General features: G+C 38.4%; 1 protein-coding gene across 13 annotated transcripts in view; it reads left to right on the plus strand.

Moving 5' to 3' along the window:
* CELF2 (CUGBP Elav-like family member 2) overlaps positions 1–17240 on the plus strand; it is a 495286-nt gene that overhangs the window by 170297 nt on the left and 307749 nt on the right. The window contains exon 1 of one of the 13 annotated variants that reach the window (XM_075908746.2): positions 8395–9894. The exons of the other annotated variants lie outside the window; for them this stretch is intronic. Within the exon in view, the coding sequence (XP_075764861.1) occupies positions 9821–9894 (74 nt within the window). The 5' untranslated portion in view covers positions 8395–9820. Of the gene's footprint in view, positions 1–8394; positions 9895–17240 lie in introns of those variants that run through there. 13 annotated transcript variants of the gene reach the window in all.

The raw sequence follows: 17240 nt of genomic DNA on the forward strand, positions 1-17240 counted from the left end.
TGATTCTATAGCCCTCAATCATATTCCCCCCCCCCCAGTTGTCTCGTTTCCAAGATGAAAAATCCTAGTCTTATTCATCTCTCCTCATACAGAAGCTGTTCCATAATCAGAAGATGATCAATTTTGCTGCTCTTCCCGGGTTGGGTGTAACCAAATTCTAGTTTTATTTATTTCTATATACAAAATAATTGGCGAGTCAGCTAACCATATCGCTATCTAGCTCTGGAACCATTTCTATTTAAATATGTATGTCTGTAGTCGCCATTACAGGTTGAGCCTCTCTAGTCCAGCACCCTCAGGACTTGACTGGGGCTGAACCAGACAATCTGCAGAACCATAGGAGGTCATTATTGTTTAGCAGCATTCCCACCCCTACCGCTGCTTACTGGGCTGTGAGAAGACCTTTACGGGTAAATTAGAGCTAAATAACAGCACAGAACACAGAAAGCCAAAGCTTGTGGCTGTAAACAAACTTGATGGGACCTTGCGAAACTTGGCCACACCTATAATAAGTGGACACCAGTTTAACCAAAATCCCTGGGAGGAGGGATAGCTCAGTGGTTTGAGCATTGGCCTACTAAACCCAGGGTTGTGAGTTCAATCCTTGCAGAGGCCATTTAGGGATTTGGGGCAAAAATTCATCAGGGATAGTACTTGGTCCTGCTGTGAAAGCAGGGGACTGGACTCAATGACCTTTCAAGGTCCCTTCCAGTTCTAGGAGATAGGCAATCTCCATTATAGAAGGGGGGACGTGATAGTGGTTTTCAAATATCTAAAAGGGTGTCACAAAGGAGAAAATTTGTTCCTCTTGGTTTCTGAGGACAGGACAAGGAGTAATGGGCTTAAAGTGCAGCAGGGGAGGTTTAGATTGGACATTAGGAAAAAATTCCTAACTGTCAGGGTGGTCAAAAATTGGAATAAATTGCCAAGGGAGGTGGTGGAATCTCCCTCTGGAGATATTTAAGAACAGGTTAGATAGACATCTGTCAGGGATGGTGTAGACGGAGCTTGATCCTGCCTTGAGGGCGGGGGGCTGGACTCGATGACCTCTCGAGGTCCCTTCCAGTCCTATTATTCTATGATTCTATGCTCGACCACAAATGTTGCCAACCAGAGAGTGCCAGACTAGAGAGTTTCTACCTGTGTATTTTTCTTCCTCTTCTGAATCATTCAAAGCAATTGCCTCTGTTAGAGGCCAGATATCTGAGTGCATTCATAGCTCTTCTTATTTAAGCCAGTGATGTGAGCAACTTAGGCTGTGGCCCTCCTTCATCTCAGTGCAAGATTGTCATAACCAAGATGGTCTCCCAGGATCGGGCAGACCTGAGCAAACTCTGCTTTCATCCCTGGAATTTGCAGGATGTGACAACTGAACCATAGCAGCACTTTGATTGGATGGAGAGGGGATGCGCGGATCGCAGAGTTAGTGTCGTGTGCAATCAGCACGCACCTCACTTCATAGGTCCTTGCTTTATGTGTGTGTCACTTCAGCAATATAAGTAGGAAAAGGAACTACACGGAGAGAAACCAGCAAAACCTGGCAACTCCAAGCATGGGCAATGGTAAACAAAAGGACTGCTAATGGCTGCATGCATATTGCAGATTGCTACTTATTTAAGCTCTAAGCATTCTGCTCCTTCCTTCTCCCTCCAATCCCCCCCCCCCCCCAAAAAAAACTTCAGAAGCATTCTGCTATTCAGCTGCAAGTTGGTGGATTCATCCCTGAGCTGGCTTGTCTGACCTCCAGGTGGGTGAGGAGTAAATATTGCTCTCATTCTGAACAGTCCCATGATAGCAAACCAGCGGGTCATCTTCAGGAGAAGTCTTTCAGGATATTGGTGGACAATAGCCTGCCACTGGAGAATAGCGATAGGGATAATTAGGAGCTGGGGGGGAAATAAAGCATGTGAAAACTTCTTATCCCACCTTACTCATTGAGAAGAGAGGATAAAACACTCTGAGAAGAGACTGTTAGGACAGTAATGCTGGTTGCACATATAAATAGCTGCACATGTTATAAAGAGACATGGATGTTATGGAACTGAATTTACAGCCTCAATGGGCATCTACAGAATCAGACCCCATAGAAAGGAAATTTTTGAGTGAGTAGAAAAGCTAAGATTTCATTTATTCATTCTCACAGACCTTGTTTCATCTACAAAGGATCTTTGGTTTTATTTTAGTCTTTTTCCTAACAAAATATGACCAAGGTAAATTCAGCTAAAATGTGAGGAAAAGATTACTCTAGAACTTGGGAACTTATCTGCAGCATTTCAGCCCACGTTTAATTTTAATGGGATTTATATAACTCCTTTAAAAATCACACATAGGAACAGTCCCTGGACTGCACCAGCAATGTCAGGTTTTCCCCGGCAGTGCTGTTGAAGTGAATCACACAGAAAGACTTCTCTGTGCAAAATTGATACATGCATTTTTATTATTTAGTGAGACCTCAGAATGTACCAGACCTGGCCAAAAATTTCCTGATGGAAAATGTTGATTTTTCAAAACTTGAAACATTTTGTGGAACTTTATCAAAATGTTTAATGGGAAATTATGTAAAGGTTTAATTTCTATCTCAGTTCCTCTCTATTTCCAATTTAATTTTATGAATTATGATATAAACCACATAATGATGAATTAAAACAAAATGTTTGGACCTCATCAAAGCTAAAGGTTTTGACCTCCAATAAAATGAAACATTTTATAAAGTGGAAATGAAATATTCCATGAAAAATTCCAATATTTTTTACTTTTTTTCTGATTCAGAATGAAAGAAAAATTTAATTTCAAAATTTGCCATAAGATGGGAATCCCAAATTTTGACCAACCCTCAGTAGTAGGGGTATGTCTATACTGAATGGCTATTTTGGGATAGCGGAGGTATCTTAAAATAGCTACCCCGCATCTACACGAGCCTCCCATTATTTCAAAATATTTTTCAAAATAATGGGCATCTTTTGGCATCCCGGTAACCCTCAAGGGGTAAGGAATGTCTTGAAATAGCCTATTTTGAAATAGCTTTGAAAGAAGATACACAATTTGTGCGGCAAATTGCATATCTTATTTTGAGTTTAGGGTTCTGTGTAGATGCCCCCCAGGAGTCTTACCATCAACAGGTTTTTATTTAGAAATGGGAGTTCAGGAACAATTGAAGTGAGATCTTCTGTTAGAAAAATAATGAAGGTTTCATGTAGACTGTCCTGCAGTTTTTCAACTAGCTTTCCTTTTTACTGTGTGTATCTTGGGTCTAGCGGACTTTGTGTGTTGGAAATAATAGTGTCAAATGGAGACAGACTGTGTAAATCAGTAATAGTGCAACTTTATTTCTGAGCACCCAGGAGCGAGAGACATTTCACAAACCAAACACACCCATGGAATGCCTTCTCTTAAAGAGAGAAAAAATTAATCATAAGGTAAGAAACAGCCAGTTACAGCAACAAATGATAAAAAGAGAATGAGGTGAAGGGAGAGTGGAAGTTGTATTAGTCATGCCTGTCTAGCCAATCAAGTGTGCTAGACAGACATCTTGGTAGTTTAACAGTAGAGGTAAACACTTGAACTAAAATCCCCAATCCTATTTGCATTTTGTCCACAAAAAAAATCTGGTTGGGTCCATGTTTTTTTTTTTTTTTTTCCTAACCTCCCTTTCCCATCTACCCCTTCTTATTCCATCCCATATTTTCCTTCCTACCTTCGCTATTCTTTCATTGAATAGTTCAACTCCTCACCCTACACGCCTCATAGTTAAATTCAGTGCCTGCCTACGAGCTACTCTCTCACTCTTGCCTCCCCCATATCCACCCCCAAACAGTCAATCTCTCAATTGCACAAAACAGCCCACAGAATTCCAAACGGACGACTTCTCCGAGGCAATCCTGGACTTCCCACAGTTGCTGCTGCTTCTCTCCTCTGAAAGGAGACAGGGACTTCTGCCGTCTTGTGGGGGGTGGGGATAGGCCAGTTTACAAAGCCAGATATGCAACTCCTCCCACCAGTGCTTAATTTGTAATGAACAAGGTGCCAGAGCTCAAACAATTAGGTGCTGCGGTTCAAGCCTTTTTTTAAAAAAACATTCTAATTGATGTAGCAAGCTCGGAGGTGTGAGGGGTATGAACTCCAAGCCTAAAAGTGCCAAGGATCAGCCATGGCCAACCCTGGCACAAATTAAGCCCTGTCTACCTCAGCCACCGTAATATTATTCCATTTCACTCGGGAATCGACTAATACCCAAATCCAGCAGTAACAAAGCCCCATCCTATGTTTTGTCTCCCTCACTGTCTGGAAAAGGGGCTTTTTTTTTTTTAAACTCAGTGAATAGAGCAGCTGTTACTTAATAGGAAATTGGAACTGCCCAGTGCAAACAGAGTCCTAGATTTCTCTCCCGGATAATCAACGGCTGTTCCATTCACTCTGTTGCTAGGATCATTCAGTGCTACTTGTGCTGTGGGGAATATGCCGGTTATAAAAGGACTTTATGAATAACTGGGTTATGGGTGGACTGGGGGTAAAAAAGACTGAGGTCCTAAATTCTCTGTCTCTCACGTGTGTATGTAGGTAGGTCTGAAACAGTACATAAAAGTAGCACCTACCTTTTAGCAATAATGTTTTTCACTAGCACTATAAATTGACAATGGGATTTTAGAGCCTGATCCTACAAATACTTAGTACCAGGCATAATTCCAATGAAGCCACTGGACCTATTGTAATCATGCTACTAAACTCTGCATTCAGTAGTAAATGTTTTCAAGATTGGGACTATAGTTTTCAAAGATAACTGCTGACAGTAATTGCAGAACATAAGCCTGAGTAGGAAACATTTTAGAGCCAAATGCCTTAAAACCCCTCTTTTAAAATACAAAATGGATGTTAATAATGTTCACCTTTTGTCATAAAATCTTGCCTAATTGCTTTAGGAAAGATAAAGTTCTTATTACTCAACAAATGGAACAAAGGCCTTATACCCACGGTCAGATGAAATCGCCTTTTCATCAGTATAAAACAGGAAAATAAGAGTGAGTGGGAAGTTTTACTATAGCAACCAAGTTTACATAATACAGTATCATTGTTTTTCAAGCGAAGCCTCTAGAAATGCTTAATTCAAGGTGCTGTGCTAATTTTAAAAGACATTTATTTCTGCAAATCGCTAATTAAGGGGGGGACAGACCCAGGAATCAGACAAAATCTCTCAAGTAACTAGTGTTTATTGGTATTTAATTTGCATTGACTAGACCAAACAAAAAATTCATTTTTTAAATCAAATCGTCTCTAAGCACATTTTTAAAAAACAAACCAAGAAGCATTGGTACAATTTTAATTTAAAAATGTGATGCAGGAAAGATGTGTTTGATACTGGTTTAAAATAAAGAGCAAGCCTTGGAGACTTGGGGGGGGGGGGGAAGACCCATAAATGAAGTTTAGAACCTGATGTTGCACAACCTCACTCCCAAGAGTCATCCTGAATCTCTTCAGGGGTTGGCTTAAAATGAATGAATTAAAATTCAGGAGTGACTGTTGACAGGCCTTTTGATTATGCCGCACAGAGAAATAAGTTTGTCACTTTTGTGAAGCTGCGTTTATGTTGATTTTCAGTAACGTTTTGGGAGAACAGAGTAGAAGCTATGCTAATTTTCCAAAAAGAAAAAGATTGCTTATCTTCATGCTTGTTTCCCTACTTTCCTGTCCCTCCAGAGAGTGGCTACAGATTTCAGACCTTCCTCACTGGGAACCATGAAATGAAAGAATTCATTACCTGCTATTATGCCAACTGTTACTTTCTAGCCTGGGATCTGTGTAGCATGGGTGCATGTTTGAGAAAAATAATGAGCATTTTATTTGCATAACGTAGAACTTCTTGGACATAAGGGTGTAAATCTGGAGTCACTCCACTAATGTCAAGGTGGTTCGCTCCAGATTATTAAACCACTAAAAGTGAGAGAGGATTCTGGCCCCTTGTTTCTGTTAGATGCTTGCTCTGATGCCCATGATAAGCTGAAGCTCAAGCAGTGCTTGTTGGCCTAGATGGGGAATAAAGTAGTGTATTTGAACTCTCTCCACTGCCTTCCGGGCTCATTATGTAATGAAGTCATTCAGAAACGTTCCCTTGAAGTGCTTCCAATATTAGCATTTCCTATGTTTAAAAATAGATGGGAAGTTGACTAAAAGGATGATAATTAAGCTAGAATGGGGGTGGGAAACATGAGCACCTTGCTAAGCTTGACTGTAGCGCCTCTGCTTTACTTTGCATAAACTCACTTAGAGTGAGAGGCAATGATGTCAGAGTGATGTCATATCCTTCATTGTGATCTAACACCAAGATATCCCTTTCTTTCAATTCACTCTCTTGTGTAGTCTTCTAAAGAGACAGATGTTTACGAAACTGGAGCGCTCGGGACTACTTGGCATGGACATTGAACAATATACTAAGAACTGTACAAACAGTGACTGACCCACAGTATTGTGGGGTAAATTAGTATTCTTCTCCCCATTTTACATATAGGAAAATGTAGAAAGATTAAATTTTACTAAAGCAGCCAGGGCCAGACCCTGTTCCTCTATTCAATGGGCATTAAATGGGAGTCCATTTCAGTAGCATAGGTGGGATTAGAACTCACACATTTTTGATTCCCTATCCTAGCTGCCTTCCTGTAGATTAACACAAACTGTTCCAATTGAAAGCAACCAGGATGAAATCAGCCAATAACTGATGTTCCAAAAGACCACACTATAGCTATTGTTTGATGTCGGCAGTAAAAATTAAAGAGACCCTTCTATTTTTTTCAATATTTTTTCACCATTTCATAGCAATAAGTTGTGCCAGAGCTTTCTTTTTTTTTTTTTAAACTCAACAACATTTCTTAATATTTTAAGACATTATAGCATCTGCTTTGATCACAGAAATGGAGCCAATATTAAAAATAATAGCGAACCATAATTGTAATATTGCTGCGTGAAACATTAGGATTTTTTTTTCACTTACCCTCTCGGTACTATATTAAGTGCATATGCAGCCACTACATTATTTATATTTGGAAACTAAACTCTTCAAATACAGCTTCCCTCCCCCTCCAATCTTTTCTTGATTAAAATCTCTGTGTCCTTTACAAAGTGGGTTTCCTTTTGTATTTGACCCTGGTCCTGCCTCTAACTTATAAATAGCAAAAGCAAATGTGCTTTGAAAAGTGTGCTACACTGTAGTTGTTAAATAAAGCAATAACCTATGCACTTGTAATGCTTTTGCTATGACCTACTTACATACTACTTCACCCTCCTTATAGTATGATTAAAAGCTGCTTTGAATCCACTATTCCCTCAAGGGATTTGGGGCTAGAATTTAACAAACTGCTGAGAAGGCTTAAGTCAGTAAGAGGGCTTCCCTACAGCTTCTTCTAGCTAATTCACATGTAATTAAAATGAAAATAAATATTTCAAAAGAACATATGTTTTAATGAAGCATTTTTAAGCATTCATACCTTTTAAGAAAGGAACAAATGTATATGGAGCTCCTCATTTCATATGCAGATTTTGAGCAAAATTATTTGTGCATTTTTCCCCTTTGATGCAAAAAGCTGTTTTCCTTAAGGAGAAATTCTTTTATTCATTAGGACTATCTTCTTCCTAAATGACCCATGTAAAACTCGAGGAGGGTCAGGAGTCTCTGTAGTCCTCTGAAATTAGAAGGCACCACAAAACTTTTAGTAATGGGGAGCATGTGGATGAGGCCCTAAAGGTCAATTGGCAATGGAGATTTCTTACTTTAAAGAATATTTTCATCTTCACTGAGCTCTGCCTGCTTCATCAGGGCTAAAACCTAACCCTTCTCCCATTGCAAGATTTTGAAATTGAAAGTTAATCCAGCTCTACTCTAGGCTGGATTAATCACCGTGAAGGCCTCAGATCAAAAGGCAGGTGGCTGCAGCCAGCTGGAGAAACTTGCACTGACTTTCTTTTATTTCTCTTTCATGCTGATTCTTCTGCCACTATATGGGTTCACTCCGAGGTAGGACGCTGATGCGGGTGGCACAAGGACCTATATAGGATTTCTTAATAACAAGTCTGAAGTTATTTCTTCAGGTTTACGGCTCTCCTAGTCAGATCAGAGGAAGAGCTATGGGGAGCCCTTTTTTAGACCAGTAAAAAGGCAAAAATTCTACCAGCCTAAGGGTTTTTCTTTCTCTCTTCTATTTGGAATGATAAAATTAAACAGTCAAGTAAACTCTTTAAAATTGGTCCACGCTGATGGATATTAACAGTAAATGACAGTTGGCCCAAATTATAACATGGTTAGTATCGATCAGCGGGTGTACATTTCGGTATAAAATTTGAAACACTAAAGATTAAATGTGCTCAAAGTAGTACTCTTTTATTAATTTTATTTGATTTTTTTATTATTTTTTTTTGGTATTCATTGTATTCAAAATTGTAAAATGTAAAAAAGAGACTCGGAAGGAGAAGAAAACACAGTAGAAATAACAAATTGTCTGTCTGGAGTCCTCAGATCACTCGGTGATCTTTGTAAACATTTTATCAATTCTTTTGCTTAGAGCTGTGTTGCACTGGAGCAAACAAGTATAAGGACATAAAGGAAAATGTAGACAGATTTTCACTTTGTTTGGGTTTAGTAATTGGGTGAGCATGTAGAAATTTCTGTATGTCTTGATTATTTGTTTTCTGTATCAGTTGTGTTGAACTTTAAGTTTATTGGTGGGGGGGGGATAAGGATTTTAGCAGATTTATATAAAGTTAATGTCATTGTTATTAAAATGAATACTTTTTATCATGATTAGCAGAGAAAATATTTTCACGCTTCATATTCCTATGGGCCACTACCACAAAAACCTGAAATGGTTGTTTAAGCTTAATGGAAGCCAAATCTTGGATGTGGGAATTTTGGATATATAAAGTCATTACTAAGGAACTAATTGTCTCTCTTTTGTTTCAACGCTTCTAATGCTTTCAGGTTCCTAGAGTAATTGTTTTTTCACCAGTAAATGGAAATTTAATGTTCTTACTGCGAGAACTCTTGGTGTTTAAACTATCATGTTTTATACATTTCAAAAGTGGAATTACTTTTAACAAAAGGAGCTCATTAACAATACTAATATTCATGTTTACATGGAAGCCTGCATTATGCTGGTATAACAGAACTATGTGTGTACTTTAGGTATATATGTCCAAAATGCTAAATTGTATATGATTGCTAGTTTATTTGCCAGCTTAAGGATAAGTATTGGTTGGAATAGTGTAATGGCTTTTCTGGAGTTAATGCATTTTACTCTTTAAAGTTTAATTAAATGAAATGTTATGCTGTGTTGAGAGGAAGTGGAGCTAACATTTTAACAAGAAGTTCAGTCCCTGAAGTACATTGCATGTCATACTTGCTGTTACTGTTTGAACACGTAAAGGGTTAAAGGAAGTCAGTGCAGTCCATTCGAGTCTGTGATTAAAGCCACGGTGCATACGGAGTTTCTCAGTTTCTAGGCGTTCTGTAAGGTTTTTATCTTGCCTGCCGCCTTTTCCTCGCCATTGTGAACACCTACGGGGGTGCATGGGTTAAACTCTAGCTGCAGTGGGAAAGGAGCTCCACCTCCCATTTCAGCACCTGGTGTTCTATAGACAGTTGCCTCAGCAGTAGATTTCAGAGGGGATTGGAGGAAAACAAGAGGGGGAGAGAATGTGACAACTGCTGACTCTGGCGGCTGCCTTGGGGAGGCCTCTCGCACCTGTCCCTGCCTGTCTCTTGGCCAGCACAGTTGTTGAATCAGACAAGCATAGAAACATTCTTATTTGCCAGACCAGAACGGTGTGCACAGAAAAGAACATGACTTCTTCATTCAAGCTGGATTTTCTTCCGGAGATGATGGTTGATAGCCGTTTGCTAGTTTCTGACAGAATGTAAGTAGAGATTCAGTTGCCTGACAGCGTACAGCTATAAAATTGAGCTCCTCTGCCTCTAGTAACAGAGCTTTTTGACATTCATATTTCTTAGAGGGTTGGCCATATAAACAAAGCTCTGGGTTTGCCTGTGACTTGCTGCTGGAAGTCTCCGTGAGGAGTGTTTAAGGGAGAGTATGGATTTTTCCCCCTCAGTAACTTAAAATTGCTTCGTGATTTGTAGTTTGCTGGCCCCCCAAAAAGCAGCAGATGCATATGTTTGATATTTAGTATTCTGAGGAGGCAGACTGATAACGGTGGCTGAGGGAGGAGGAAGAGAAAAGATAAGTATGATTTTATATTCTGCTGCTATAATAAGGAAAAATACACACAAACCTCTCATAAATAAATGCACTCTTATGCCCAGTGGGAATTCCAATACAGATATTTGTCTTCTGCATGTATCATTTAAATTTGGTGTTGGCTATGCAGGGTTGCTTATTCCCTTCAGTAGTATAAATAAAGATTCACTGATAAAAAATTAACCACTAATCCGCTTCAGATTTGCAACTGCAATTCCCTTTCCAATGCAAATGAAATCCTAATGATCAAGTATAAAAATAGCTAGGTGCAGAAATTAGAGGCAATTTTGACTTCATCCCAATGGCTGCATGGTAAATATAGTGTTAATTAATGTGAGGATGGTGATTTCGTATGTAAGAGGACCACTGATAAGATTTATTGGAATATGTCAAGTGCTGGAATTTCAGAGAGAAAAGTATCCCTCTAATTTATGTCTGTCCTATTAATCTTGAGCTGAAAGTTTCTATTATCATCCGGTTAGGCATTGTCAAGTGGTGAGTATTTTCATGTACTCCAGGCATGTAAAAGAAAAAGAGAAAAAGAAAGAGGTAGGCAGTTTGCTGAAATGTATGAAAACTGAATGCCATGTTACTGTATTAAGCATTCCTAAAATACCTTTTATTTGTATGCTTTTTTTCTTGTACTCAGAACAAGAAATGTGTTGAATTCTTTTAGAATCAAGAGATTCTTTGCTATTGGCTAGATACCGTACGTGTTCCGATGGAAGCAGCGTTTAAGTTTCAAGTGTAAATAAAGCTATGTATGTGAAGTTATGACTGTCATCTACAACTTGCTTTACCTAAATCATCTTGTATATTGTGCCCTATTTTAAGACCATTCTGGGTTTTATTACTTATTTCGCTGGCAACAAACTTTCTTGTAAGGTGTTATGTTCTTTCCCTAGCATAAGAAGCATTTGAGTAAAAGTATTCCGTAGGAGCCAAATGCTCAAGACTCAGAGATCTAATAAAAGGGGGAAGAAGGAAACATATATCATTCCAGTCATTTCACTCACTGTGAAGAATGGCTAAGTGTTTGCATAAATGACCAAGTCCAGTGTCTTAATTCAGATAATTTTAAAGCAATGAATTTCTTTGCTTGAAATTTTTCTTGAAGAACTTGGCTTTAATAACACCATTCTCTTCATGTTTTCTTTGAAAGGTTCTCTATTTCTCTCCTTTTATGTAAGTTACCTTATAAGCATATGTTGGAATCTAAACATTCAGAGAGATGCTCTAAGTCTTTTGAGAAGACCTGTCGAAGCCAAGAATTACCTTGTTTTCATCATCTCAGCTTGATTATACTCCTACCTGCTCTCCTGCCAGTCCGTCAGAACGGATATTGCTAATAAACATCTCTGAACTCCAAGGGTCTATTAACTGAATCTGATCATGCCCCAGTTGCTATTTAGGTTTATGTAAATCTATCTTCAACATTCCCCTTGCAGGGTGAGTTCCATGTCAAACGGCTCTTTCTACAGCTGCCTTTATACATTTCTCTAGGAAACCCCTCTACTATATAACCCCTCTCTTTATTCTAGCACACCTCAAAAAGAATAATCTTTCTGCAGGATCAGGTCCTCATGTGTGTTCAAAACCGTACAAATTATTTTAAACATACTTCAGCCTCTTCTAAGTATATCTCCAAAACTGCAGGTCTGAATGATCGAGCATTTTAGGAGGTTTTTTTAATGCTGTTTGGTGTGTTCTTTTATTTGGAAACTTTAGTCCTCTAAACTGCAAGTAGCATTGAACATTGCCTTTGGGGGTGGGGGAGAGTTAATCACTACATTTTTTATTCACCAAATTATGACAAATTCTAAAACTGTTGCTCTATCATAATAAGAAACCTTTGCTTTGCTGCTGATCTAATAGCTGTGAAGTTTTATGATTTTAAGGGATCATTTGCTATGCATAGAAATTAATATTCAGACTAAGTTGGTATCTACAAAGGGAGAAAAATCCCTAATATAATTTTAAAATAAATGAAATATAGAGACTTTGCTACACAACATTGCTAAAAGAGTATACATTTCAATATTTGCATTATCATCATGATTAGGTTTTCCCATAAGCAGGCAATAGGATATATTTATGTTTTATTCTGTTTGCAAGTCCACAGTCCTCTGGACTTTTCAGTGCTGAAGAGCAAATAATTTTAGAGATTGATTGCACATGATGGGCCATTTGTCATGTAAGCATATTACCCTTAAAATGGCCTGTTCCAGACATCAAGTGTGACACCAGCAGAGTATAAAACAGTTTCAACTGTTGGCACAAGGTGCTGGAGAGCATACACAAAGTTATAATTTTAAACACAACTTTTAGCCTTACTGAATGACCTGTCTGTAGGGAATTGAGTCCTAGCAAAAAAGGAATTTCCTATTTTAAACAATAGTAGTTACCAATGAGCATCTAAAAATTGGCATTTTTATTTCCTGGGTGCCTCTAAAATATTTTTAAAATTTAGGTCTGAACATTTTTAAGTACCCTCTACATAATATCAGAACCTATATGTCCTTACAGGGTATCCATAAAACAAATTATTTCTTCCTTCTACCCCTCAATGTCTTCCTTCCTTTCAAAAAGTAACCAAGAGCGCCACATTATTTTAATAGCTATCAACACATTTTAGTAGTTTATTTGACCTATGTAGTTGATAATCATCGTTTATTTACTGTATATAGTAACTAACAAAATAAGAAAACTTGCCACTTTTAAATACTACCTTTTAGCATTTTACTATTTATTTCCTGACTTGAGAGATTAAAGGAAGATATGACTTTTGGCATCTGAGCTTACCTGTAAACTAAAAGGTAGTACTACTTTTGATATATTTTAAATAAATAATTAAGAGAACCAAAACCACCTACTAAGAAAGTGAAAGCTGAAGTTAACTTTTGTTAAGGAATTTTGAAAATTTTGTTCATGGCGGGGAGGGGAAGATTTTAAAGACATCATCAGTGATAAGGTACTGGAATATAATATCTATTGTATATTTCAGATTCAAAAATATCTTTGTTTTGGGCACAGTATGGGAATTTGGATACTACTGCTATCATGAACGGGTTAAGGAAAGAACTTCAACTAGTTACTGATCTACCTCAAAACAGCCAAACAACTTCTGATTTCTTGCAGGACAACCTATTCATGGTCCACATGCATTGCTTATTTATATGCAATGACCAACTTTTGATCTTCAAAGAGAAGGCCGAAATATACATGGAAATTTAAAAAAATAAATTTGGCAATAAACCATAATCAAAGAAAATAAGTTGATGGAACTTGTTCAGTGAATTGTCTTGGAACAGATGCTTCTATATGTAATTTTGGATTCTATAATGACTTGCTGTGAAGATCAGATTTCGGAAAGTTTCTTATGAGAGATCAGGCTCCATTGGCTACTACAGCAGCACTTCTATAGAAGAATTTGGACTAAATGGGATAAGTTAACGTTAGTGTTATTTTTTTATTACTAACTTGAGGGACAAACTTGGGTTCACTTTTGCTTTTGATGACAGTGAATAAAGTACATGATGCCGATGTCAGAGGGGCTAGAACATGTCCATATACAACTGATTGGGTTCCGTAGCAATCTGCCACGAATTATCCATAAAAAAACCATCTTTGAATTTGTCTCCCTCTTATCTTGAGGAGGATGAGTCAAATTTGCATAGATGTGCAATACTCTAATTAAGCAACCAGTGAGGATATATTTTTGCCTTGCAAGGCATTAGCTAGACAAAATTTCATACGAGATTTCATTATTCATGTAGAATATTTGACTGTATGCATGCATGCACACGCACACAGAGAAAACATATTGCAAATCTCCATTTTGCAAGAAACTCCATTCTGTATCAGGCCATGCTAAAGTGAATTATAAAAGAGATGCCTCCTTAGGAAATAACACTTAAAGCCAAAAGTAATCTGATGGCTAGCTCCTTTTATGGTACCACATCAAAACATGAACTGCTAGCTGAAAAGGTGTACATTGGTCTCAGCTGTTTTCTAAGACCATAACCTCACCCTGTGTTGGCATCTTGGAGACAAGCCCCCTCTTCCATCTGGTTAGTGGTATTATTTTAATTGTTAGGACTTGCTACTTAATTGAAGTTTGCTCAACTGAGATTACTTTGGTGTTCATTGATGAAAACTGGGAAGAAATCCTTGAATGAATAGATAAAAAGCTTCAGGAAAAAAAAAAGATCTTCAGATAAAAACTCAGTAATTAAGATTTCATTTGATTACTTAACATTTTTCTGGTACAATCTCTTTTCTAGCAGCCTTTCTGTACTGACAATGTTCAGTATTTGATAAGTCTTACATTTTTTCCAGTAAGATCTTTCATGTCATATTAATAACAATGCAAGTTGTTTTGTTTCTGTTTTTGTTATCCACATTAAAACCCAAATACAGATTGTTGTGAAAAGTTTCATAATTCTAGATATTTCAGTTTATTGTTGTATATTTTATAGTCATCTTGGCTAAGGTGATCAAGTCTAATAATTCCAAATGTTGTTTAAAAATACTGCACACAAATGATAGAGGAGAAAATTATGCAAAAATATCTCTGCTTTTTAAAAATTCATGGAATGCAAGGAATGCATTTCAACAAGAAATGACCCTCTGGAGAATGAGAGAAGTCACTGATGTGATACAGTGCATGCATATCATCTAAACTCTTTACCTCCAGTGTGGAGGGACTAGACTTTTTGTTTCCACAATTCCACATTTCCTACAGTGCATTATTATTTTTCAGTTTGTATAATCAGACTATGTTAAATCTTGTGACATAGTTTTCTTTGATTAAATATACTGATGGCGGGCGTTAGGTAACAAGAGAAGGTCACAGAATATAGAAAGCTTTAGTGCTTCTGATATACATGGCAAAGCTATTTCTTGCGAGATGGTGGGGAGGGGAGAGGTGAACTGGCAAAAAAAATCCCCTGAGAGAGATAAGAAAAATGCAAGAACTGGAAAGCCTATTTAGAAAATAAAAACTAATTAGAGCAATAAATGTGATGCTCTCAGGTAATTGTGAAATAATTATGCCCCTTTAGAATCATCATTGTGTAATTGCTTCACCCCACATTCCTGTGCTTCTGTGTTCAGATGTGAAGGGATGGAACCACTTGTTTCCCTCCAGGATTTCATTTTTCATTTGCAGTAAGCTACTGGCTTTCTTTGTAAAGGTTTTCCGAAATGATTTTGGAAAGCTTAAAACTGAGTTGTGTTTTTCCATGTGATGCTAAAAGTAAAAGGAGAATGGCAGACGCTGAAGTATACTGAAGCTATAAATTCATTCTTATGGTCCAGATAAATCTTCTTGAGATTTACTCATGCAGTTTTATCCATCCACGGAGTTGCGGGTTTGTAATCAATTTCTCCTCATCTGTGAGTCTATATTACATAAATATGACACACTTTAGTGATGTATTCTCCTTGCTCACAGCTTGATCCTTGAAAATCAGCTGACAATAGTTAAAATTATAACATTAATAAAGAGGTGATATCTTGCCTTCAAAATGACATCTGAAAGCAGCTTCTGTTTTGTGTTAAATCTTAATTACTGTAGTTAAATGAATGCCTAGATGAGGCAATTCACAAAGGAGTTACATACTGTACCAACAGAGCTGCTTTGCTTATTTTTCCTTTGGATTCAAACAATTGTCTACATTTAACCGGAAGCAAGGATGGTCTCTTGCCTTCAAAGCACAGGACCGAAAGGCAAAATAGCTTGGTTCTCTTCTTTGCTGTGCCAAAGGCTTAATTAACTTATCTTTGCCCTAGTGTCCTCATTTGTAAAATGGGGATAATAATATTTATCTCACACGAATGTTGAGAGACTTGGGGCTGGATTAAGAAGTCCATGGAAGTCAATGGAAAATGTTTCCGTCAACTTCCAAACCCTTTGCATCAGGCCCCTAATTGAGAGTGTCAAGTCATCGTGACCTAATAAGCCACTGCCTGGAGTAAGAGAGCACTGGTGCAGCTTGAGAAGGAGATTGCTATTCATTCCCCCAGCAGCTCAGGAAAGGGAGCAAGCTGTGCTGGGTCTATATGCAAGTCCATCAGCATTGCTTCATTGCCTGGAATGCTGTATGGAGGTGGAGCCTGCTGAACTATGCCGAGCCTGCTTCCTTCCTACACTGCTAGTGGCTAGGCATATGGCTGTCCCTGGGGAGGAAGCGGCACTCACAATCCTTTTCTTCCTTGGTCCGCTGCACAACTTTGACCCTTGTGGATGTTTGTGTAGGTGCTAGAGAGGTTATGTGTCCTGTTTTAGAAGGAACCCATATACTATAAGGATGCCTAACGCTGGCCATTATAAATAGGGCCCTACCAAATTCGTGGCCATAAAAAAATGCATCACGTATCGTGAAATTTGTTCTGCCCCCATCCCAATTCCCCTCTTATGAAATCTGGCCTTTTGTGGTTTTTACCCTAATCTATACAGATTTCTCAAGGGAGAGACCAAGGGATTTCAAGTTGGGGGTCACAACAAAAGGGAGTTGCAGGGGAACCACAAGGCTATTTTAGGGAGTTTTGGGTTTTGTCTACTTTACTTCTCCTCTGTGGCAACAAAGCGGCAGCTGCTGGCTGGGTGCCCAGCTCTGAAAGCAGTGTCCTGCCAATGCAGTGCACAGTAAAGTTGGCAATAGGGGGGCCCAGCTCTACAGGCAGCAGCGCAAAGTAAAGGTGGCAATACACTACCATGCCATCCTTCTGACCTGCTGCTGCTAGCTGCTTTGCTTCTGGTCATCCGCTGCCATTCTCCAGCTGCTCAGATCTGAAGGCAGCACAGAGCACAGAGCGTAGGACAGCAATACCACCGCCCCCTACAAGAACCTTGCAGCCCTCTCACACAACTCTTTTTTGGGTCAGGACTCCTAGAATTACAACACTATGCAGTATCAGATTTGAGTCATGAAATTTATTATTTTTAAAATTCCTCAGAATGTGAAATTGACCACAACAGAGTGTGAATTTGAGAGAGCCCTA

This window comes from Pelodiscus sinensis, chromosome 1 (assembly GCF_052426305.1).
Source record: "Pelodiscus sinensis isolate ZL-2025 chromosome 1, ASM5242630v1, whole genome shotgun sequence".
In the NCBI taxonomy this organism is placed as follows: Eukaryota; Metazoa; Chordata; order Testudines; family Trionychidae; genus Pelodiscus; species Pelodiscus sinensis.